The 26,306-nt window shown below is 38.6% G+C and overlaps 1 protein-coding gene across 1 annotated transcript in view; it reads left to right on the top strand.

The window, feature by feature from the left end:
• Nucleotides 1-26,016, top strand: part of HORMAD2 (HORMA domain containing 2) — an 87,691-nt gene extending 61,675 nt beyond the window's left edge. Inside the window, exon 10 of the mRNA XM_019643106.1 lies at nt 25,129-26,016. Within this exon, the coding sequence (XP_019498651.1) occupies nt 25,129-25,239 (111 nt within the window). The 3' untranslated portion in view covers nt 25,240-26,016. The remainder of the gene's footprint in view (nt 1-25,128) is intronic.
• Nucleotides 26,017-26,306: the final 290 nt, after the last annotated feature.

The following is a 26,306-nucleotide window of genomic DNA, read 5'->3' as shown; positions in this document are numbered from 1 at the left end:
TTCTTATCATCAGTGTTCTAAACTCTGCCTCTGAAAGGTTGGATACCTCTGTTTCATTTAGTTGCATTTCTTGAGGTTTCTTCTGATCTTTTACTTGGGACATGTTTCTTTGTTTCTTCATTCTGGCTGTCGCTCTGATTGCTTCAATGTATTAGATCACCAGCCGAGCAATTTGGTTTGCCAGCTCCACTGTTTCTACAGACACCTCCAGCCTCACCGAGCCGAGCTAAGAGAGTCCTCACTATTTTCTCCTTCCAGCTATTGTAGAACTCCTCTTCCCGGCAATGTAACTCTGGGGTGGTGAGCGCGGTGTGGGGCCGGAGGGTCTTGCCCCCAATCAGAGAAGCCTCCCCACCACTGAGGTGACCCTCACGGGGTTCGCCCTCTCTCGTCTCTGCCCCTCCTGCCGGACTCGATGTGGCCTCCTCTTTAAGTCCTTCGTTTAGAGGTTCTGTTCATCTAGGGTCCAGGGAACTCCCGAGGTTGAATATCTTATAAATTATTTGTAATTTTGTTGTGATCCTGGGAGGTAGTTGGCACAGCGGCTGTCTATTCCGCCATCTTACCGGAAGTCCCTCTCCTGGAGCTTTTCACCTTTGACCAAATCTGGATGATGGCTATCTCTGCCTGGTGACTGGCTCTCATTCTGGAATCTCCCTTCACCAATTTCCAGGGAAGTCTTTGCCTTTCCCTTGATAGATCTCCTTTTCCTATTCTTGGTTTGCTCCCTCATTTCCATTGAGCTTATTCTCTGGTAACTTCCTTAGAGAGGGGTGATGGGAAATAAGTTTTTGAGGTCTTACATGCCTTAAAAATATCATTATTCTATATTTGATTGAGAGTTTGGCTGGAAATAAAAATCTAGGAGGACAGTTATCTTTCATAAAATTTTGAGGCATTGTTTTTTTGCCTTCTAGCTTTCAATGTTGCTCTTAAGAACTTCCAAGCCATTCTGATACTGTGTTTTTGTATATTATCCCTTTTTCTTCTTGTCTGGAAGCTTTTTCCTCAGGTTTCTGAGATTTCATAATATTGTGCCTTGATGTAGGTCTATTTTCATTCAGTATTTGTGCTTGTCACTCAGTGGCCCATTTGAATCTGGTAACTTGTGTATTCCTTAAGTTTTGGGAAATTTTCTTGAATTGTCTCCTTGTTGAAAATTATGTCCCTCCAAATTTCTCTGTTCTTTTTTTCTGGATCTCCTAATATTTAGTGAGTGGACCTCCTGAACAGTACTCTTATTTTAAAAAATATTTTCTTTCCAATTTTCCATATCTTTGTGCTTTTGTTCTGCTCTCGTGGATAACTCCTCAACATAATCCTACTCTTCTATTGAGTTTTCACTTGTCTTTTCGTTCTCAAGAGCCTTTTCTTGTTCTCTGAATAATCTTCTTTATGGCATTCTGTCTTCATGCTTACAGAATTGTCTGTTATCTCAGAGGATATTATCTCTAGATAGATTTCTTCTCTCTGTATGTTTGTGTCTGTTTCTTCTCTTTCTTTGCTATTTCCTCCTCTACCCCCTTCCACCTCCCCTACCTCTCTCTCCTCAGAAGTCAAAAGATGGCCGGTAGTCCTTGGTTGTCTGCTCATATTTAAGAGTGGAGCAACTAGAAAGCTCTGAGCTTGTGGATGACTGTGATTGTGGATTTCATTGTAGAATCATCTGGTCAGGCCCTTGGGAGAATCCTCAATATCTGTATATAAAAATTTTACCCCTTGATCAGTTTCCTCAGAATCTGTGTTGGCCACCAGTGTTTTGGGAGCCAAATAGACGGCTGAGAGTCTCCAGTCAGTATGCATACTTTCACTTAATTCCCTGTCTCCAGTACCATAACCCTGCCTCAATTGTGCTTTGTATCCCAATATTTGAAGACCTTTATCACCCTCTCCAGAGAATAAACATTTGATTTTATGCCCAGGTGGGCAAGGGACAACTGTTTGGCTCTGCAAAGTTGAGGAAGGGATCTGAGGATTCCAAATGCTTCATAAATGTCTTTTAGTTGGTCTTATTTTAGCTCCTCTACCCACCCTCTTTATCTCCTCTTCCAAAAGTACCTGATATTGGAAATCCCTTAGACTAATGTACATTTGGATGGTCCTTGGTTTGCTCTACTGCTGTTTTAAATTACCAACTATGTTAGTTACCTCTCATCCATCTGCTTTCCAGCTTCCAAAATTTAATTGCTGTTGTCTTCTCTTATTCTTTCTGTCCTTTGGGGTTTCTGCTTTTTAAATAAATCTCTTTACTGTCATTCTAGTTGAGTTTGGAGAGAAAACTAAATAAATGTGTGTGTCAATCTACCATCTTTACCCAGAAGTCAGTAAATATGTTTCTTAAAAAAATAAATGTCAAGAATTAGCTTATAGGACAAGCAATGCATTTTTTTCTCTAGGCATTTTGGTCTGAAGAATAAAAATAATATTACTTGCTTTATTCAGGATTTCTGAGAATTGGTAAAGCATTGCTTAACAATTATAATGTAAAAAACACTTTATAATACTATAAAAATTACTATAAAATTATATTTAAAGGATTTAAGTCTAAATGGTCTCAAGAAGAGAATATTAGCTCATATCCTTCCACTTAGAAATGAACACCTCTGCTGAATAGAAGGCCACTGCATATAATAATGATATTATCTGAAAATATTTGCATGTTTTTAATTTCTGATTAATACTGTATCTTTTCAGAGCTTCCAGAACACCTGTAGTCTTAATTTAGGAAAAAATACTGGTAGAAGATAGTTCAAAAGTCCACAAAGATACTTCCCTGTTAATTTATAAGAACACACAGAGAGATCAATTTCCTCCACTTGGTTTCGGATGCTTGGTGTCAGAATTCTGACTTTGTTCAAAAGCAAAACTGAAATTCTCAGAGAAAGAGAGGAGGAAAATTTGAATGCAGTTGGTCCAACCATTAGGTAGAAAAGCCTTCACCTGATCCTGATTGCCCTTCTAGTTACTGTTTCCTTCCTTTCTTTACCAATGTTTTTACAAGATGCTTTCCATCTATTGCACCCCTTCTCACCTGCTCTTCAACTAAGAAAGCTGGCTTCTTCACCTCACTTTCCTAACTACTCTCTTCAAAATAAACAATGACTTTTAAATGACTAGATCTCGTGGTTTTTACTCCTTTTTTTTCATTATTTTTTACCTGTTTTGTGATGTTGACTATACATTCTCTTTTAAATGTTCCTTCTTATTTCTATATTATACAGTTCTCATTCTCTTTCCAGCTGTCTGACCTGTCATTTGTTTCTCTCATCACTTTTGTTCCTCCTCCCACCACTAATTGCAGGCGAACCCTGATGTCTCCAAGGTCTCTGACCACATGCTATTCAATCTCTATGTACTTCCCTTTGGAGGACTCATCCATTCTCAGGACTTCAAGCATTACATTTATGCTGTTGATGCCCAAATGTCTTACTTACCTTGAGCCCTGACCATGTCCCAGAACTCCAGTCCTATCTTTTAACCTTCTGTTGGACATTTCCATTTTGATGTCCCTCTTATCATATCAAATCTAATATGCTCATCTTTTTATTCACCACTGCCCTCCTCCGTTCACACCCAGAACAAGTTTCCCTGCCTCTCAGCATCACCTCTATCCTCTCAATGTCTTAATTTTTAAATCCTGAAATCATTCTCCTTATTTAGTCATGTATCAAAATTCCCCCAAGCCTTCCCTTTCCAGCCTGTTCTTTCTGCCCAAACTTGAGTCCAGGCCTTCATCCTCTTGCATTTGAATTGCTGCCACAGCCTCCAGGCTCTCCCACAGCCTCCTGCTCTGTCCCCCATACCACTGCCAGTCTAATCTTCTTTAAATATAACTTTCATCATATTACTTCCCTAATTAAAGTAGCTCATGACTCCTACTTTTTACTACATCAAGTCTAAACACCTCTCATGATCTGGCTCCCTGTTACCTGTCATATTTCCCACTATTACCCAACATGTTCTCCTTCCTTGTTAGGTCAGGTTTTTTTTACTGTCACAAGAACAAGCCAAGTTCATTTCTGCCTCCATATCTTAATAAATATACTGTCTCTTGCCTGGAATGCCTTTCTTCTTTCCATTGACCCCAAATCATATCCATCTTACAAGAGACTTGTCTATGCTTTCTGTGTCCACTTCCCTGCTTTCTATGCTTTTTAACCTACTTTAATCAGGTATTCATCCCCACCACTCCATTGTCCAATACAGTTCTCATTATTTTCCCATCATTAGTCACTTCCTTAGTGTTTCCCATTTCAGTAAATGACACCATCATTTACCCAGTTGCTCTGACTAAAACCTTAGGAGCCGTCCTTTCTTCTTCTCCTTCATAACCCACATCCAGTCCACCAGCAACTCCAGTGAGCTCTCCTTTCAAACTATGTTTCAAATCTGACCACTTCTCACTATCTCAGTGCTACCACTTTAGCTCAAGTATACAGTACCCTGTAGTGCTCTCCCTATTTTCATTTTTGCTCATACACAGTTTATTTGACATAAAGCATCCAGGGTCATCTTTTAAAGTAATGAATCTGTTCATGCCACTTCACTTTCTTTTTTTTTTCTTTTTCATTTTTCTTAATTGGGGAGTTGGGGGAGGGGAGCAGTGTTGGGGAATTGGGGAAGTGGACCAGCCAAGTTGTTGTTCTTCAGTCTTTGTTGTGGAGGATGCCAGTTGCCATCTGGTTTCACGTCGGCAGCTCGTGGCTTCTAAGCTCAAGGTGCTGTGTTCAATCTTAGTTGCTGGTGGGCATAGCCATCATCCCATGTGGGAGTTGAACCAGCAGACTTGTTGTTAAGAGCGCACACTCTATCCACTGAATCATCCGGGCGGCAGCTTAACTCAAGGTGCCAAGTTCAGTTTTAGTTGTGGGCGGGCATAGCCCACCATCAAACAGACAGTCTTGTTGTTAGGAGCACGTGCTCTCACCAGCTGAGCCATCCTGTCACCTATTGGCAGCTCAGCTCGGGCGCAGCGTCACTGGCTCATGTGGGAATTGAACCGGCGGCCCAGTTGCTCAGAGCTCTGGCTCTTAAGCCAACTCTTAACCAACTGAGCCTCTCAGCTGGCCCGCCACTTCACTTTCAGTGGCCTTCAGGGCCATACCTGATTGGCTCTAGGCCTTAGTTCCTTCCATCTTCTCCTTGCTCCTTCTCCAGCTTCTCTGGCCTTTTTTCTTTTTCTAGAATGAGCCAAGCTTATGGAAACCTCAGTAACATGGACACATTTCAAAATAATCACTAGATATATTTGAACAGAATAAGTGTCTTTAGTTTCCACAATATTTGTCTGTAAAATATGTATTATATTAATGGGGAAAAAACAGGAAAATGTACAATCTTTCTAACATTAATATTTTTGTATAAATTTATTTTTATTTTGAAACAATCTTTAACTTACAGAAAAGCTGCAGGTACCACACAAATAATGTTTTTCTGAACCAGTTGCTTCATCACTCCTGAATACTGCAGTATGCAATTCCTAGAAGCATGGACATTGTCCTACATAATCCTAGTACAGCCATGAAAATCAGGAAATTAAGTTTGATACATTACTAACATCTAACTCTCAGACTCCATTCAGGTTTTTCCAATTGGCTCAATTATGTCCATTATAGCAAAAGGATCCAGGTTAGATCACATGTTGCATTTAGTTGTTAAATTTCTTTAGCCTCCTCTAGTTTGGAACAGTTCTTCTGTCTTTCCTCGATTTTTATCACCTTGACATGTTTTTATAGAATGGGCCAACTATTTTGTAGAGGATCTTTAAATTTGGGTTTGTCTGATGTTTCCTCATGATTAGATTCAGAGTATGTATCTTTCTCAAGAGTACCATAAAAGTGGTGCTGAGTACTCATACTCATTGCTTCCTGTCAAGTGACACATAATTTTGATCTGCCCATTACTGATGATGTTTATTTTTTGGTCACTTGATTAACCTGGTTTCTGCATGGCTTCTTTTATTTTTTTTAAGATTTTTTTTTTATTGGGGAATTGGGGGAATGGGAACAATGCTGGGGAATTGGGGGAAGGGGAACAGACAGGTTGCTGTCCTTTTGTTCTTCAGTCTAGTTGTGGAGGACGTTGCTTCACTGGCCCAAGTTGGCACCATCATTGCGCTCTTCCCGGGCGAGGCACATCAGTCGCCGGCTTCTGGACAGCCGCTCACTGCGGCTGCTGGCCGTTCACGCTGGCTGCTGGCTACATACGGTAGTCCATGGCAACCCACTGCCACAGGGGCTGCAGCCTACGCCGCCACCGGCGACTCATGGCAGCCCAGCTCCAGGTTGAGCTGTTGTTCAGCATCTTAGCTGTGGAGGGCAGTGTCACTGGCCCTCATATGTGGGATCCGAACCGGGGCCCTCTGGCGTCCCGAGCCAGTTCTTAACCATTGTGCCACTCAGCCGGCCCTGCATGGCTTCTTTACTGTCAAATTTCTCTTCTTCCCCTTTGTAATGAATAAGTAGTTTGTAGGGAAGTACTTTGAAACTATGTAAATTATCCTGTTCCTTATTAAACTTCCATTTATTCATTATTTATTTATATCGGTATAGGCTCTGGGTACCTGGTTTGTCCATTACTATCATTATTTATTTTGATACTCTCACTGTCTCAGATTTTTCCAGTGGGAGCCCCTTCAAGCTATGTGTTTTGACATGTCCCATTTTCTTACATTCTGGTACAATAAGCTATTCCAGGCTCATCTTGTACCTTCTCTGTCTCAATCCTGGAGTCAGCCATTTCTCCCAGGACCCCTGAGAGAAATGTGTTTCCTTTTAGTAGCAAAGATGTGGGCTCTCAGTGGACAGAGCTAGAGAATATATGTATGAACACATGCACACAAACACACACACACTATATTTATGTCTCTATATACAATCCACAAGTTCACATCTATACTGACCAGTATTCTGATATAGAAATTATTCAAGTTTTTCACTAACCATATTTGTAATCTCTTTCTCCATCAGTGAGAAATCTGACTCCCATTTTACTTGAACATATTGAACTATTTTATCAGTCCCCTCAAATGTAACCAAACCCACATCCTTACCCCCTTCCCCCCACACACATAGATACCCATCCCACCCCACCAGGGCTCAGATTCTCCTGCCCTCAAACTGTTCCCCATGTTGATGCAATGTCCTCCTCACCCTGCCTGGGCTCTGACACCCACCGTGCGTCAATACTTGTGAGGCCCTCCTCGCTTCATTTGGCCTCTGACTCCTCATGCGGCCTGCCGTCCACATGGATGCCCTCCTCACACTGCCCAGGCTGACACCCCACCAGGGAGAAGCCTATCTTGCTCTGCCACACATAACGCTGGCTTTAGGACTAAGCTGTTCACCAAGGGATGGAAAGAGGAAAAATAACTAAGGTGGATATTTTATTTAGAAAAAGCTTCTTAGTTAGTGTAGATTTGACTACAAGTCGAGCAGGTTATAACATTTCTGTTCCCTTTCCCCTAAAAAAGCATATATGTATTATTAATATCAATCAGTCTGCAATACCATAGTAATCAGTAGACAAGAAGTCAAATCATTTCTGAAAGAACACTCAACCTAGGTCAATGTAGAAACAAAACATCCAGATTAAAAAAAACAAAAAGATTCCTTCATATTTTTTCCATCCTTTGTTCAAATATTTTGTATTATAGTCTCAAAATCACTATTAAGTGCTAATGATTATGATATGTTTGTGAACCATACACTCTGAAGATGGTGGTTTCTGATGCCTGAGACCCTTGGATCAAAATTAATTTTATCTTTTAAAACTGAGATGCAAATATTTTGTCACAATAACACTACTGTCATTCAGTTATACCACAAGACTTTGCAAGGCAATGTCTACATTGAATTAATTGTCCTTTGAAACTTTAGAACTAAAACCTCTGCAAGATTGCCCTTGATAACCATTTCACAGATATGAAGCACTGATGAGGAGTCAGACTATTGCCATCAAAGGGACTACAACCCCTGGAGACATGTCTCATTCCTATGCTTACTTCAAATTTTCTTTGTCTGACAAAGGTAAATTTAGCCTTTCTTCTAAATCAAGAAATGATACGACTGGACTTTTGTTTAATTCTAAGCCAAAACATTCCCAAACCCCCACTGCATTCCGGGAAGCCCTAAATTCTATTGAAGTGCTCTCTTGGCCATGCACTCCTCATCGGCACCCTCTTGGTGACCGTGAAAAGGGAACACATCCTCCATGACTGCTCAGACCAGGTGGGTCAGATTAGCTTTACAGTACACTTTCAAGGAAGCTAACAAGGCTCCTCTGTGGGTGTTTGAGCACACTTTACAAAACTGCTGATGACCTCATGAGCCAAAGAAAGCAGGTCTCACATTGTGGACTAAGCCTAAATATTAATACTACTTTTTATTTATGTAGTGTCTTTTTTCCAAGGAGCTCCAACCTCTTTACAGACATTATGTCATTAATCCTCAAAGCATCGCTGTTTGGTACACGGCAAATATTATCGCCCTCCCTTTTTTTTACTATGATGGAAACTTGCAAGTCAATGATGGAACCCAGCCCCCTGGTCCTCAGTCTTTGCACTATACCATGAAAAAGACCAGATGAATAATTTTTCAAGTTTATTCATTGCTTCTTGGGTGGGATTTGAGAGGATGTCTCAGTTCGTATACATTTCAATTTTCAGTGTCTCTAGGTTCCATGCTCCTCTTTTTCTTCTTCATTTCAAGGTAAACATTTTGAGCATATGTAGTTCGTCTGCCACTGTTGCATTTACAGGAACACTAGAAATTTATAGCTAAAATTTGAAGTGAAATACTTGTTATTGAACATGTAATGTCACTTATCACTCTGAGATCCCTTATACTTCTCATACCCCAAGATTAGATTTTTTTTTTTAAATCCCCATGCCAGCTCAGGGCACATTTCATTTACAGCAGCCACATATTTAATTTGTATTGAGTGATTAACATGTACCACATATTGTGCCAAACATTTTCAAATACATGATCTTATTTTACATATGTAATATTCCATGAGAACTTGTTAGATTAAGTCTCATGTGTGAAAACACTCTCTTAGAGTAGGGCAAGAAAAAAAAGGCACTAATAGATATATGGCCTCAGCTGCTATCATCCAAAAAAAAAAAAAAACTCAATTAACTCTAATTCCTTTCGTGGAAATCCCCAGTGTAAATATTTCCACAAAAAGGGAAAATGTGGGTAAATTCTAAAAACCACCAGGAATTAGCTCAATACCCACAAAGTAAAAAAAAAACAAAAACAAAAACCACAAAACACTTAAAAGATTGGTTCCCGCAGACTCAACAATTAATGAAAAGTGCAGAGAAGAGAACAAAACACAGCCATATCTAATTATGGCAAATATTTCTTGATTTCACTGGTTAGACACTTCCTAATAATAGAACCAGGAATTACGAACTCAGTAGCATAATTTTAAACACTCACAAAAATCAGTTTCACATCTCATTTTTTTATTCTTTTATATGACCAACTGTGTTGCTGTTTTCCTAACTGGTGATGTCTGTACATTGCTGAATTAGATAATGGCAGTGAAAAGAAAGATACTGGGGGAAAATTAGAAAAACTCTTCTAAGACAGGGAGAAGCTTTCAACTTTTAATCATTAAATTCTGAAAGCCTCAGAGTAAAACATGCCAGATGCCCTGCAATAATAATACTATTTTATTCTGCTCTCTGGCCCAGCCTGATTTGAAATAGCCCTGCATTTCTAAATAAATAGTGTTTAATTTGAAACTGAGCAGCCCTACCCCATCATGGAAAATCTTTATAGGTTGGAAAATATGTACAGTATGTCATACTTTAGGTATATAATTTAGCCAAATTCTGTAGCATAGCTACACTGCAGTTTATACTCAACAACCTTAGGTTTTTAAGAAAATACATTCATAACATTTTAAATGTTTGTTTTTTCTTGTCATAGGCAATATTAGCCAAAAAGAATACCCTGTTTCCCAAGTAAAAATTTAATGATGGGGAAACTTAGAAAGTGGTAGTCCAAAAACTGGTGTTTACTCCAGGGTTTCCATGCAGTATTGACTGTACACTGCACAATTCCAGGGATACCTGAAACATAGACAACAATGTGAATGGCGCCCCCTGGAGGTGAGCAATGCTTGGCAGCCCTGATTATAACTAGCAAAGCTTTTGAAAATGCTCATATTTTTTTCTCTGATTCACAACCAAAGACTAGTTGTGACTGCAGTAGGACTTTTATTATTATTCCTTATGTATTTTTGTGTGTATGTGTGCAAAGTTCTTAGTTTTTCCTCTCTATATTTGTTTCAAAAGACTTCCTTACTGACAATTTTAGCACACTGATCTGGCATTCTCCCAGCTATAGGTTTTCCTGAGTCAGGGAAAACGTGTGTAATTTGAGAAAAAGCTCGCCAAACGTGCTCAACCAGCCCTGGGCTTATTTATGAAGTCCCTCCCCCCATTCTCTTTCTCTACATTCCTGCAGCATACTGCTTGTACCTTTATTTAGCCCTTACTTCATCTTACCTGTGTTAGATGTTGGGTAGAGTTTGTCATTCAACATGTGTTCCTTACTACCTTGAAACATTCTGCTGCTGTGCCATCCTGCTGTTCCCATCACCACCAAAGCACAGTACCTTGAATCTCTGCTTTCCTGACCCTCCTCTTTTACCTTTCCACTCTTTGATTCTCTTTTATTTCCCATAGTCCTGACGAAAAAGTGTGGTCTCCAGATGGGGATGATAACTGGTGGCACTGGGAAGAAAGCCCACCTCCATAGATGAGACCAGGAGTGACCCTGCAGATTGGTCTGTTACTTGGTCACAGCCCTCTACCTCCTTTTTACTCTTACTGTGGCTAGGCCTGCTCCAGCTTTAGTAAAACAATTTGAGGAGAATGATGTGAATTTTATGGCAGTTGATTTCAATATGAAAATAGAACAGACAGTTTCTGGAGGAATGTTTAAGAGGCTGGTAACAGTGGTTGCTTTCTAAGGGGGACATTGAGTGGCTCCGGAATGGTGGGGAGAGTCTCACTGTACCTTTATTTTACCTTTTGAATTTAATACTATGTAACTGTATTAATTATTGAAATAGATAAATAAAACCAAAACAATGGGAGCAGGCAATTAAATAACTAGACATGAACTAAATTAATGCCATAGAAAATTCAGTTAATAATAGGAATTCAAGTAAATTAAAAGTAGATCAGAAAAGAGGCAAGATCATTTTCATTTTGTTTTAGAAACTTTGTAAATGTTTTACCGTTTGCTGAAAAAGTAAAATAAAAATTAAGTTTAAGTGTCTGCCCCTCATATACAACTTATCCTCACTCTGCACATCCACTATTTCTCTTTAGGGTTTTTTGGGGGTTTTTTTCCTTGTCTTTTTCTCTTCAAGTGAACTTAGGGTGAATTTAAAGTGAAAATTTGACTTCTTAATGAAAGTATCTTTGCCACTCTGCCTCCACCTTGTATGGAAGAACTATTCAGGGGATGCCAGAATTCCTAAGTGTCATCTATTCTCCCTCTCCTTCCTGCCAGTGAGAGTAGGCAGTTACAACCCAAGTTTTGGATATCACACCAATAGAGATCTTCCATCTCAGACAAAAGACACCAGAGTGGTCTTTTTCTTTATGTCTTGTGGGACCTATCTCTATAGTCATTTCTGTACTTACAGTTGTACTGTGTTTCTCTCAACACCTGCTAAAGTACTTCATAGAGACTAAGATTCAAGCAAATGACCTACATAGCAAGTCTATGAGAAGCAGGGTATCACATTTCCAATTCTGTATCTATTATCTGTTCATCTCTTTTTTGAAGAATCAGCAAACCTATGTCAAGTTTAGTACCTCTAATAACACTATCATGTCATTGCCTGTAGGTTTCCTCCAACATGGCACAGACCAAGAAACATTTTCATTTTTATAATTACTTCAAGTATGTGCTTGAGTGTGTTTTTATGTTTTATATGTTTGTCTTTTGCTACCACAGAATTACTAGTTAATTATTCTTGAAACTAGGAAAGTCACTGACATTTTTCTATTGAAAAGTATCTAATAATATTTTAGAATATTTTATAATTGTGCAAGTTTAAGCCAAATAAACTTTAAGATATTTTTATGTTCTTTTATTACCTTTTCAGCTTACAAATCAAAATAGTTTCATAATAAAGCTTTTATCACATCGAAATAAAGGAAAACAAAGAAATGAAGTAGTAAGCATGTTGATTATAAACAAATCAAGTAATAAAACATAATTTTAACGGAATTAATAAGCAAATTAATGTGGAACTTCATATTTTTAATTTTAACTTTAATTTAGAAGTTATATGTGGGTATATTCTAAAAGATAATCGAAAACTACCAATAAGGATATTTCATACCTTTGACTTGGTATGTAAAACACACACACACACACACACACACACATACACACACACACACACACACACACACACACACACACACACACACACACACACAATGTGCTGTCCAATGTGGTAGCCACTAGCTACACAACAGCTATTGGAACTTGAAATATGGCTAATTTGAGCTGGGATTGCTATATGTGTAAAACTATACACTGGATTGTGAAGACATGGTATGAAAAAAGAGAATGTAGTTGGTACGAAGGCTGTGGGTTATTGCTAAGCTGAAAAAAGAGAATGTAAACTATCAAAAAATTTTTATTGGTTACATATTGAAATGATAACATTTTAGATATATTGGATTAAATAAAATAATTAAAATTTAATTTCATCTGTTTCACTTTTTAAAATATATCTATAAGAAAATTTAAAATTATATATGTGGCTTATAATTGTGTCTTACATTCTCTTTCTAGTCTACAGCACTATGTATATATGCATATATATAATGTATATATACATACATATATGCATATATTTGATTTGTGGACTTTTTAAAAGCATATATATGATAATGCTTTTTTCTGAAACTTGATTTTTTAACTTAACATATATCTTGGAAATTTTTCCTTGTCAGCATATTTATATTAACCTCATTCTTTTTAACTACTGCATAGTATTCCTTAGTAGTAAAGTGCTCTGGTTTATTTCAATTTTCTGCTATTATTGGAACATTTAAGTTGTTTTTGCTTTTCCTTAGGAACATTACTTCAGGGAATGTCCTTGAACATGACTCTGTGTGTGCATATGGGAGTATTTCTCTAGAGTAGATGTCTAGGGGTCAGAAAATATATGCATTTGAAGTTTTGTAGATTGTCCAGATTGTCCTGTTCAAAGACTGTACCACCACAGGAAATACTCGTTGTTTTCCTTTACAGTTTCATATTTTTTATTGTGTGCTACTTTTATTTTTACCTTTTTTATTGTGGTAAAATATACATAACATAAAATTAATCATTTTAGCTATTTTTAAGTGTGCAATTTAGTGGCATTAAGTAAATTCACATTGTTGTGCAACCGTCACCACCATCCATCTCCAGAACTGCTTTCATCTTCCCAAACTGAAACTCCATACCCATTAAACACCAGCTTCTCATCTCTCTCCCTAGCCCCTGGCAACTACCATTCTACCTTATGTCTCAATGAATTTAACTACTCCAGGTACTTCATATAAGTGAAATCATACAATAGCAGTCCCTTTGTGCTTGGCTTATTTCACTTAGCATAATGTCCTCAAGGTTCATCCATGTTGTAACATGTGTCAGAATTCCCTTCCTTTTTAAGACTAAGTAATATTCCATTGTATGTATAGACTACGTTTTGTTTATCCATTCATCTATCAATGGACATTTGGGTTGCTTCTACCTTTTGGCTATTGTGAATTGTGCTGCTGTTAACATGGGTGTACAAATACCTGTTCAAGTTTCTGCTTTCAGTTCTTTGGGGTATATACCTAGAAGTGGGATTGCTGGATCGTATGATAATTATATTTTTAATTTTATGAGGAACTGCCGTACTGTTTTCCATAGCAGCTGCACTATCTTACATTCCTACCAGCAATGCACAAGGGTTCTAGTTTCTCCACATCATCCTCAATACTTCTTTTCTTTTCTTTTAAATAATAGCCATCCTCATAGATGCGAAGTGATATCTGACTGTGGTTTTGATTTGCATTTCCCTAATGATTAGTGATGTTGAGAATCTTTTCATTTACTTTGTGGCCATTTGTATATCTTCTTTGGAGAATTGTCTATTCAAGTCCTTTTCCCAGTTTTTAATCAGGTTGTTTTTTGTTTTTAAATTATAGGAGTTATTTATATATTATGGACATTAATCCATTGACATATGATTTGCAAATATTTTCTCTTATTCCCTGGATTGTCTATTCACTCTCTTGGTAGTGTCTTTTGATGCACAAAAGTTTTTAATTTTGATGAAGTCCAGTTGATGTATTTTTTTCTTTTGTTGCCTGTGTTTTCAGTGTCATATTCATGAAATCTTTGCCAAATCCAATATCATGAAGCTTCTGCCTATGTTTTCTTCTATGAGTTTTATAGTTTTAGCTTCTATGTTTTGGTCTTTGATCCATTTTGAGTTAACTTTTGTTTGTAGTGTAAGGGTCCAACTTCATTCTTTTGCATGTGGATATCCAGTTTTCCTAACACCATTTGTTGAAAAGACTTTCCTTTTCCCATTGAATGCTCTTGAAACACTTATTGAAATCATTTGACCATATAAGTGAGGGTTTATTTCTGGGCTCTCTATTCTATTCCTTTGTCTATACGTCTCTGTCTTTATGCCAGTACCACATGTTTTGATTACTATAACTTTGTAGTAAGTTTTGAAATTAGGAAGCGTGAGGCCTCCTACTTTGTTCTTTTCAAAATTGTTTTGGAATTTCAGGGTCCCTTGAAATTCTATATGAATGTTAAAATGGGTTTTTCTATTTCTGAAAAAAAAAAAAGGTCATGAGCATTTTGACAGGGATTGAATTAAATCTGTAGATTGCTTTGGGTAGTATTGACATCTTAATATTAAGTCTTCCAATTTAGAAACATGAGATGTCTTTCCATGGTTTTATCATTTTATATCTTGCTTAAGAAGGTCTTCCCAATGCTGAAGTTATAAATAAATTTTTCTGTACTTTCTTCTAATAAGTTTAAACTTTTTCTTTTTACATTTGGCTCCTTAAGCTAGTTGGGATATTTTTTTTCCAGTGTGAAGACATTTTCCCATTGAGTTGATATCACTTGAGTTGTCTGCCCTTTCCCTGCTAATTTGGATGCCACTTTTATCATAAATTGAAAACCCATAGGGCCAGCCAAGTGGCTCAGTTGGTTAAGAGCGTGAGCTCTGAGCAACAGGGTCACCGGTTCAATTCCCACATGGGCCAGTGAGCTGTGCCTGAGCTCAGCTGCTGCTGAGCTGCCAACAGGTGGCAGGATGGCTCAGCTGGTGAGAGCACGTGCTACTAACAACAAGGTTGCTAGTTCGACACCCACATGGGATGGTGGGCTACGCCCACCCGCAACTAAGATTGAATACGGCACCTTGAGCTGAGCTGCCGGATGGCGACTGGACTTGGAGCTGAGCTAGCTGTGCCCTCCACAACTAAGATTGTAGGACAACAACTTGGCAGTTCCCCTTCCCCGATTCCCCAACGCTGTTCCCCTTCCCCAAGTCCCCAGTAAAGTATTTTTTAAAAATAAATAAATAAGTAAATAAATAAATAAAAACCCATGGATACATAGGTTTAGTTTTAGATTGCTATTCTATTTCACTGATCCATTTGTCTACTTGTATCTGACTGCGATTGTGCTTTAATTACTCTAGCTATGTATTATGATTTGCTATCTGAAAGAGCAACTCTTTATCCCTCATAGTTCTTTTTTTTTTCAGTATGTTAAAGATTTTCCCATACATTTCTCTTCTAGATGACTGTTAGAATCAGCTTAATAAGTTCCAACAGACACATTATTGGAATTTTGATTGGGATTGCATTGACTTGATAAAATAAACTTGGGAAAATTGATATTTTTACAATAATAAGTCTTTGCATTTTGAGAAAGAAAGTATTTCTAGTTTCTGTATTCCTATTATCACCATGGTCCCTTTGAGACTTTCTGTTTACTTGGATTAAACCCAGATTGCCTCTATAAAGCAGTTCTGTCCTGTGATGATGAAAATGTTCTACAGCTGTGATGTCTAACATGTGGCTTTTGAACACTTGAAATGTGGCGAATGCAACTGAGGCACCGAATTTTAAATTTTATTTAATTTTTATTAATTTATTAGTCACATGTGGCTAATGGCTCCCATAATAGTGCAGCTTTAGGGTATATGAATAGCTGTGTAATTGAACACTTTTGTAGATAGTAGAGGGAGGTGGCAAAAGAATTTTGCTGTGTGAAAGACACTGCATGAGACAATCTGCACTCTATTGTAGAGAGTCTGAAGACCATAATATTAAACACAAATGAATTCCTAAAGAACTTAAAACCCAGTCCCAGGTAAAGGACAAATTGTTTAAAAATATTCTGTCAGAAAAACACAATTACAAAAATGTGCTGTGGGGATTTGCTCAAGAAAGAAAGCTTATATCTGATTAAAGGAGCAGGAAAGCCTTTGTGGATAAAATACTTTTAGAGATTGACCTTGAAGGAATGATTTAAAATTTAAAATGAGTAAGTAACAGAAGATTTTTGTTTTCTGAATCATGAAGGAAATAGAGAAGAGGGAAAAGAGTGAGGTGTGTTTGGGGAATGTAACTATATTAGTTTCCTAGGGCTGCTGTATCAAGTTACCACAAATTTGGTGGCTTAAAACACCAGAAATGTATTCTCTCACTAGATGCCAGATATCCAAAATCAATGTCCCTGGGCCAAAATCAAGGTGTAGGCAGAGCCATACTCCCTCTGGAGGCTCTAGGGGAGATTGTTCTTGGCCTCTTCTATCTACAGGTGGCTGCTGGCATTCCATGGCTTATGGCCACATCACCCCAGTCTCTGCCCCGTTTTTCAGCCTACCACACCAATCCAGTTTGGCTGAAGGAGGGGATATCTGAGGCAGTAGGTAGGATTGATAACAGCTATCAGGCTGAATGACTTGCACCTGTGTGATATTGTACTAGGCACTCTATCTGTACTATTCCATTTACTCATTACAAGAATTCTGTGTGGGCATTAGGGGATGAGAGAGGACTCTAAAGTGACTATGTTTTTTACTTTGATGACTGGGAAATGGTGATTAACACAAATTGAAAAGTCATGAGGAAAAATTGGTTACAAAGGGAAAACAATGAACTCGGCTTTTGCTGTGTTTAGTTTCAGGTCCCAGTAGGCTGTGCCCCAAAAGGATCAACCCCAGATAGATGCCTATGAACCCTACATAGAGTTCTGATGGCCTTGCCTGCCGTTTCCTACCTTTGTTTTCCCCTTTGGGTTGAAGAGGCAAATTATAAGAAGCACTAAATTTGAAATCAGGAGACCTGGGCTCAAGGCTTCCACTTACTAAAATGTGTGAATTAGAAAAGGCTTTTCACTTCTCTGAGCTTCAGTTTCCACATCTATAAAAAGAGGAATAAAACCCCCTCCCTGCCTTCACACAGTTATTATGAGGAATAAATGCTATAATATTTGTGATGTTCTTAGCACAATATAAGAAAGTCAAACAATTAAGTTTGCAAATTTTCCACCATGTAAGCACACAGTGAAAAGTTTGCGAACTTAATTGTCCAACCTTTCATGTGGTCTATTGTAAGCATTCAAATGTTTGTAAAAAGAAGAGAAAATTTTTTAGTATGTCAAACTTAAATATTTTAATTTGAAGGTGATGGATCTTAAAGCTATCTGGTTCCTCAGCAACAGTAACATTAATTTTGAAAGACTATTATTAACTCCCTTTCCCATTGTCCACACTTTCACCACGTAAGTGCCACCCAAGACCAGTTCCCTCCCTTTCTAAGCAAATAAACTAAACTCTACTTCATAGAATTAATTAAGGTCATCAAGTATGAGTCATTCAACTTTGTGTCCCCATATTTAAAGATGTACCTATATTTATTCCACTTTTACCTCCTTCCTTCTAGACCTCAAGTATAATAATATCACATCTTTTGTCCAAAGTGAGTACACTTTCTATATGTACTCTCGATGCAGTTTCCTCCGTCAAGAGCTCCAGGACACATAGCTAATGCCCTGCGAACATCTTCATTTGGATATCTCACCTCCAATTCAAAACCTTAAAACAGCATCAATTATTCCTCCATCTATCCTCCCTACCATATTCCCATCACCCACCTCCTTAGCTTCTTTTGTTTCTCATCTTGGTCAATGGCATTACCAAAAACATGGGTGATTTTTGTCTTTTTTTTTTTTTTTACTCCTTTCTTTTCTTTGCTGTCCCTGTGTTCATTCCAATTAATGATCAAGTCATGTTAGGATTTGGGTTCAAGCATTCATTCTATCTCTCCTCAGCCCTCTCCCCTATTAGTCCTCTCCTCTCTAACCTCCCTTCTGCTCATGTTCTTGCTCAGATCAGTTCTCTTCTGAAGCAGCCTCATTGTTTCTTTTCTAACTCCTCTCTAGTCCGCCCTTCACACTGTTGCCATAGGGACCTTTCTAAAACAAATTTGCTCTTAGAGCCCTTCGTGGCACTCCGTTACAGTACAAAGTCCAAACTTCAGGGAATGACAATGGCTTAGCCTACCACCCTGTGCCCTGCCTGTTAGTCCCACTAAGTTTTCCCCCATTCTCCAGAGGTATTCTGCTTTATATCCCTGTGCCTGTGCTCCTTTTGTCTAGAATGTTCTCTCTGAAACCTCAGTTCCTAATGTCATTTGCCTGGTGAATGTCTGCTCATCTTGAACTACTTAGTTCAAGCTTCACCACCCTTTTGAAGCCTTGCCAGGCCTCCCCAGGAAAAGCTGATAACCTCTTTTTGGAGTCTCTGCTGTACCCTATACATGACTATCATTTCATCTGTAACCAGTTTGTTTCCCCCACCAGGCCACTTTTGAGGACACGAATGTGTCTTGACCAGTTTAGTATCTTTAGTGCTTATTAGCACAATGTCTGCCACAGAGAAGGTTCTCAAAAACATTTGTTGAATAACTGAATTAATTATAGAACTTTTAAAGCCATATGATGCCTTAGAAAATGTGGAGGAAGGGAGAATTGATATAACTTTTGAAATTTAATGGAAGTATGTGGCTATGACTCTAAGGAGAATACATATTTACTTCCTAAATAGAGATAGCCATGGTCCAGAACCCTGATAATACACTACAGAAAATCAAGAATGTAAATGAATGGGCAAATTTCATAAATCCCAGTAAAACATGAGGCACTTCCCAACAGAATCAGAGAGCTCACAGCTCCACTGGAGTGGAAGTAAGTGTTCTCTTTAAGCACTTCTTATGGCTCATTCATCACAATGTTAATATGAGCTACATTTATGCTAATAGCATTTATTTTATAATTGCGGTTGATCTATCTTTTGTGCAAAAAAGGTAAATATCAAGGGAAAGGAATCAAAACTAACATCACTGCTGTAACACCTTATAAGGGCACAGACCCTCTCTGAACCATACAATTCCTCTACCTGGGAACTTCCAAATCCAAAGATTCCATACTTGATTATAAATCTATACTGGTAAGGAAGTGGTTTTCTAAAGAGAAAACATTTTGCCACATCTGTCCTGACAAATAATTTTGAAGTAAGCGAAATTCACTGCACTCTCACCCCAGGCACATAAAGTACTCATGATATTTCCTGGTTGCCTGGGGCAGCCCCCAGTCCCCGCCTTGGTTCCCCACGTCTCTTAATGCAAAGTAAGTACTGTGCCCTGAACTGCTCCCTCTATATCAAAACTTATCTGTCTTCTTTCCAGAGCCTGTGAGGCCCTGCTTTCAGCAGGCTGCCACTTGGAGACCATTTGATAAGTTAACTTACACTAACATCGTATTGAATAATAGTTCCAGGGGAATTCACATTTTTAACAGAAGTGTGTGTTAGATACATAACACTTCACCCTAAGAGCCAATCAAATAAAGGGACATTTCTTGCTGTCCCATAAACCTTCCATGTCTTTTCATGATTTATATCTTTTTTTTCCTTTTAATTTCATGATTTATATCTTTAAACATGCTGAACCTTCCAACTAGAATGCCCTCTCCCACCACCTCCCTCCTACCATCTCCAGTCTGATGAACTCCTACGTATTCTTTAAGACCCAAGTCAATGTCCCTTTCTGCTAAGAAGCCCTCTCTAAATTCCCCAGGCTGAGTGGTCATTCCCTCTTGACTTTTCTAAAACTTCGTATACTAGCTGTGTCAATTTCTTTTATTTACAAAACTTTGTATACTTGCTGTCTCAATTTTTAAATATTTTTATGCACTCTTCAACTGACTTCAAGGGGACTTCTGCCCCCACCAATCCATTGCATCTAGTAACCTCCATGTGGCTAAATCAAGTGGACATAGTCAGTCTTCATCTTCCTCACACCTGAAACTATTCACTACCATCACCCCTTTTATTTTCTCTACTCCCTCTTCTTAAAACTCTCTTCCCTTGGCTTTCTTCATATGACAATCTGCTAGTCTTCTTTTATTTCTCTTTCTCAATCTTTTTTGTTGGCTCATCTACCACATAATCTCTAAATGTTGGAGTTCCTTAGGCTATGTCCTGGCTTCTTTCCCTTCTCACGCTCTGATCCCTCAATAAACAAACTCTTCCACACCCATGGTATTAATTAGCCTCCATATGATGACGACACCCAAATTTACATCTCCAGCCAATCCTCTCTCTCCTGAGCTCCAGACTTGCATTCAGAGCTGCCTATTCAATATGTTCACTTGGGGCTTCGCAGGTACTCCAAACTCAGCAGATTCAAAACTCCAATTGTTTTCTACTTGAGAGAACAGTACCTCTATCTATGAAATTAGCTAAACCAGAAACTGGCACTCATTATTGACCTACCTACCTTTGCTTTACCATCGCATGTAATTGGCCATTCTTCTGACTCTACCTTTTAAATATTTCTCACTGGTGACTTCTCTCCATCTGCACTGCCGCCCAAGTTGTCACCTGACTACGACAACGACATGACTCATCACCCTGCATCCACTCCCTTTCTACAGTGCAGGCAGAGTGCTCTTTGAAGTTTCCTTCATTCATTGAAAAATATTTATTGAGCCCCTACTAATGTGCAATTTGCGACTGAGACAGGCAGGTCCCTGATTTCCTGGAAGTCTATTTAAGAGGATATAATTGTGGGACCTAACTTAATTGTAATGGGGATAGGGAAAGTTTCCTTGAGAAAATAATGTTTCACCTGAGATCAGAAAAATGTGTAAAAAATTAGCTAGAGAAGGGAAAGAGCATTTTAGGCAGAAGGAACATCATGTACAAAGGTCCGGAATCAGGAAGAAGCATGATATGAGAAAACTGAGAGGGCAGAGAGTAAGAAAGTAAGAAGTAGAGTGGAGGAGATGAGGCTGGTACTGCTGGGCACAGCCAGGTCCGTGGCATAGTGACTCAAATTGGGAGGTATTCAAGGGGTCTCGGAACCCCCTCAAATGGCCTGCTATAGTGGATGAGTGTGTAAGTGAAGGTGTGAGCGTTTTTCTGAGGAAAGAGTACACAGCTTTCATCAGGATCTTACAGTCACCCTGTGACCCCATCTCCCACTTCAGAAATATAAAGAACCACTAATGGTGTATGAAAACCCAAAGTATGGACTTTAGACTTTATCCTAAAAGCAGTGAGATGCCATTGGAAATTATTAAGCCAAAAATGGCCAGATTGTAAAATCTATAGGACAGGGATTTTTATCTCTTTTGTCACCGATATGTCCCAAGCACCTACAACAGTATCGTGCACAGAACTGACACTCAGTAAAAAATTGCTGAATGAATAAATGTCTATTATGGCTATTGAGTGCATGTGTATTGTATTGTATTGCATTATGTTATATCACGTGCTTAATGCCTCTCCCTTATAAGACTCAATTCTTGAAAATGACTGTGTCTTATTCATCTTTATATTACTAGAGATACAGTAATAGTGCCCAGCACAGTGCTTGGCTTAATGTCAATATCCAAATGCAGTAATTTATTCAGCCAATAATGTAATAGCACCTAGCAGATGCCAGGAACTGGATACAAAGATGACTAATACAGTGTCACTAATCTCAAGGAGTTTACACTCTGGATAAGGACACTGGTAAGTAAGCCAGATAATGTAGTAAATGTTACAGAAGGGGTTAAGAACAGAACACAGTTCCAAGGGTTTCAGAGAAGGCCAGTAGGCAGGATAAACTCCAGGGCTGCCCCCAGGCCTGGTGATGAAGGGAGAGCAGCGCATGGGAGTGGGCATCAAAAGCAAAATCTAGAGGGGAGAGAATAGGGCCCATCTGGAGAATTGCAACTGGCCAAATAAGTCTGGGGCAAGATGAGGCTGCAGAGGTCGCCAGGGCCATGAAGAGTGGACTTTATTCTGAGGACAATGGAAAGTCACTAATGGGTGGATGATGAATCAATCAGAAGAGCCATGTGGTCAGATTTAATATAAGACAACTTAGGCCCGGGAGTGAAGAGTAGATTGGAGAAGCAGTAATAGTGGGAGTTCCGGTTCCAGTAATTGGGAGAGATGACGTTGCCCTGGGCTATAGTAGAGGCAGGGGAGATAGAGGAAAATAGATGGATTTGAGAGATATTAAGGGGATAGGATCAACGGGAATCAGTGACTAGTTAGATGTTAGGGTGAGACTGATGGGCAGGCCGTGTATGATGACTCCCAGGTTTTTAACTTGGACACCTCCAGGGGGATCACAGAGTGAGAACAGAGATTGGGAGCCGGCTTGAAGAGGCAGTTTGGACACATTGCATGTGAGTTTTCTTTGGAGCATCCACCTGGAGACTTTTAGTAAGCAGTTGATTACGCACATGGATCTGGAGTTGAAAAGGAAGATTATTTATATATGTGAATATATAAATGTGGTGGTCTTTGCTTATAAATGGGAACTGATTCCTAGGAGTCACACCCAGAGAGAATGTAGAGAATAAGGAAAAAAGATAGCCAAAGACAGTCACAAATATTCAAATATCAAACTTTTTTTTAAGTAAATGAATAAATAAATGACAAATGGAGTCATTTAGGAGAAGGGATCCTTCCAGTGATGTTCACATACTGCTACCAAGTCAGCTGGCTGTCCCATCTGTGTGAAAGGCAAAACCTGCTCTTTGGCTTCCCAAACGGAGAATGTTACCAAACCAAAAATGGGAAGAAAGTAGGGAAATATCATATAGCAGAAAGCATATCGCTAAGGCTTTGTTCAGACATGTATGTACATACTCTATTCCTGAGGCTCTTTCTATTGGTAAGTGAATCATAGTGGCCTCTCGTTAGTCTGTATACAAGAAACACTTTAAAAGCTATCTGTTTAAAATATAATATGATATACATTAGAAATCATTTGATGACCATCCGACGTTGCTCAAATCATCCGGATAATCTGTCTAGCCTGCCGAATGGCTGGCCCTTCGCTTGCCTGGTTGGCTTTGACAAATATGCAAACTCAGCCAGTTGGAATACACCTGAAAAATGTTTCTTTGTATAGATAAATTTGTTGGTTTATATAGATTATTCAAGTATGTTAGGAAGTGTCCCCTGACTGATCACATACTTGCTTTTGAACCCACTAGTTTTCTGTAAACCATTGAGAGTTCCTAGGCCTCACTGGCTTTGTTGAGATTGTATACATTATTTAAAAATATTTTGATTAACTCACTGCAGTAAAATTATATTATGAAACTTATAATAAAACTGGTTTACTTTTGAGCAAAGAACAAAAAGAGAACAAAACTATTAAACTGTCAGGTCAACTTGTCATTTGAGGATTTGTACATCCATCTTCCTTTCTTCCCAGTGTATCCAGACTTGATAGAAGTGAGGATAATTTCATTTGAATGAAAAGAATGCCCAGGCAACATTTCTAGAAAAGCTGAATTTTACCAAGTACTTTTTCTAACAGCTACACTGTAACAAATTCATCTCCTAGATAAAGAAGTTGGTTTTTGTACTTTGGGTTTTTATGTTACTATTTCCTTCTTTTAGAACAGACCCTGTCAAACTTTTTAATTAAGCAAACCAGTTATTTGATAAGCAGCTCTATTTATTTTCTCAGAGTTTTTTTTTTGTTCTATACGGTTGATGTCTTAGTTTAAGCTGAAGGGAATTTGTGATATCTGAGATCAGAGTTTCAAATGCTTTCTAAAACTAAAAGTTAGTGATTAAATTAGCCATCTGAGCCAGTCTTTGATTCTAAATGGTACTTAAATGCTTTATTGACATTCCCACTATTTTGTTGTAATAACATATCAATAATAATAATAATAATAATAACAACAGCAACCTGCATCTATAACGAAAGAAAAAAGGATAATGTTGGAACCTCTACAGATATTCTGATAAGTCTTGCCTAAAGAACAGGGGACATGGAAAAACCTTTCCTCCCATCTAGTGGCTAGAAAATATAAAAATGTCCTCTATGTTTTTCCTGGAATTTCAGGCATTAGAGATTGTCTGACAGATTATGATACATCTAGTCGTTCACTCAGTTAAGCAAAAATAAGTCCTAAAATCTTTACCAAAGCTGAGCCCCAACGGAGAATTATATATCTATGATGACTCACTAATCAACTTCCCTTTAATCAGTAACATACACTTTGTCTTCAAGCAGAACGAAAGGGCCATGGTCCCTCCCAATTCATTAATCTGAACCTATGATAGAAAAGATAAGGCTGTATGTTTCTGCCAACTGAAATTGGGACTTAAATTATATTTGCCGCTAAAGTAATCAGTGCCCTAGATCTCTCCTGACCCTTAATTGCTCCTTGTTGGCCCCACACCTTGACAACTCTTCCCTCAAGAGTTGGATGTGCTGAATTCACTAAAGAGAGCCAAGAAACTGTCCCTGTGAAACTGGCTGCCTCCAGGGGACCTCAGCTCCTGAAACTTGGAATACCAGACTCTGATACTGGCAGCAGGGCCTCTGGTGCAGGGCCAAACCAGCCCACAGGAAAGCAGGTTTGGATCCGTTATGCAGCTAGGCGGATTAATACTTGGTCTACCTGTCTTGGATGTGCCTTGTTGCAGACGTCAAAATCTCTGCTGAATTGTGCCTCTCTCTCGTGATTCTCACAGATTCAAAGAATGAATTTAGCATGCAGTCAGCAAAGTTCTGAGAGCTCCAGGAAGAAGAGGAAGGTCGACAAACCAGTAAAAGTCTTCACCCCGACAGAAAATGAAAGTTAAATGCCTTTGCTACAGTTATTCTAAAAGAATTCTGTTTTGCAGTAAACATTCATGAAGTGTCTTAGAAGGAAAGTTAAGTTCCTATCTTTTTTTAAATTTGTTGCTCAACTTTTTTTAGATGGTTAACTAAGTGCTAAATTATTGGGTAGTACACGGGTTCACTTTGCCACAAGGAAACAAGGTCACCAGGGCTGCCTTGGGATAGCATTACTTCAGGGCTAAGTTAGAGAGGAGACACCCTTCGTATTTATCAAAGAACCACAGGAGCTATTTTGAAAAGAAGTAAGCTGTTGTTCTCAAAGGAAAGAGGGTTTTCTTTGCATAATTAAACTCCCCAGGTATTTAGACTACTGTGAAATGTTTTAACTTGTTGTAACCTGTGTATTGGAATCACTCTATAGCTTTATTAGAATTCCCACAGAATTGCAAAGGATGTGTGTGGTGGTGCTTATCCAGGTATGATTTTTGTGTTAACTTCAATCACGAGCAAGATCAGCTAAGTGTTGGACCAAAATGTACTCTCCATGTCAAGTTCCTCATATCTGGCCCTGGCCCTGTTCTTCTGGACGACCCAACGCGGGGAAATAGGCTGCAATGCAGGAGCCTGGCTCCCTTCTTAGAGCCCATTTTGAATGCATCCCAACAGGCACTTCAGTTTGCACCTCAGTCTGTTACTTGCATATGATGTTACTAGTTCCCTTCTTATTCTGGAAGACTTTTGATAGACTTAATGATTAGTATTGAATGCATTATAAATAACTTAAATTGTTATTTTCATTATTTGTATAACATGAAATTTAATAATTTAAATGAATACAACCGATAAATTAAATGTTAAGCTTTCTGGTTAAATAAACCAAAATGCAAGGTATTTTTTGCTCGTCTTTTCTTCTTTACTTAGATCAATGTTTCTCCAAGTATAGTAAGGACATTAACACCTGGAGTGCTTGTTAAAATACGGGTTACTGGGCCTGCTTCATTTCTACTATATCAAAATCAAAGGGGGTGGGGCCCTATGAAAAACTCCCTGGATTCTAATGTACACAAAAGATCAAGAACTCGAGACC

The sequence above is a fragment of the Hipposideros armiger genome, unplaced genomic scaffold, assembly GCF_001890085.2.
Source record: "Hipposideros armiger isolate ML-2016 unplaced genomic scaffold, ASM189008v1 scaffold_75, whole genome shotgun sequence".
NCBI lineage: Eukaryota > Metazoa > Chordata > Mammalia > Chiroptera > Hipposideridae > Hipposideros > Hipposideros armiger.
Note: the sequence above shows the minus strand (reverse complement) of the source record. Positions and strands in the feature narration are given on the sequence as shown.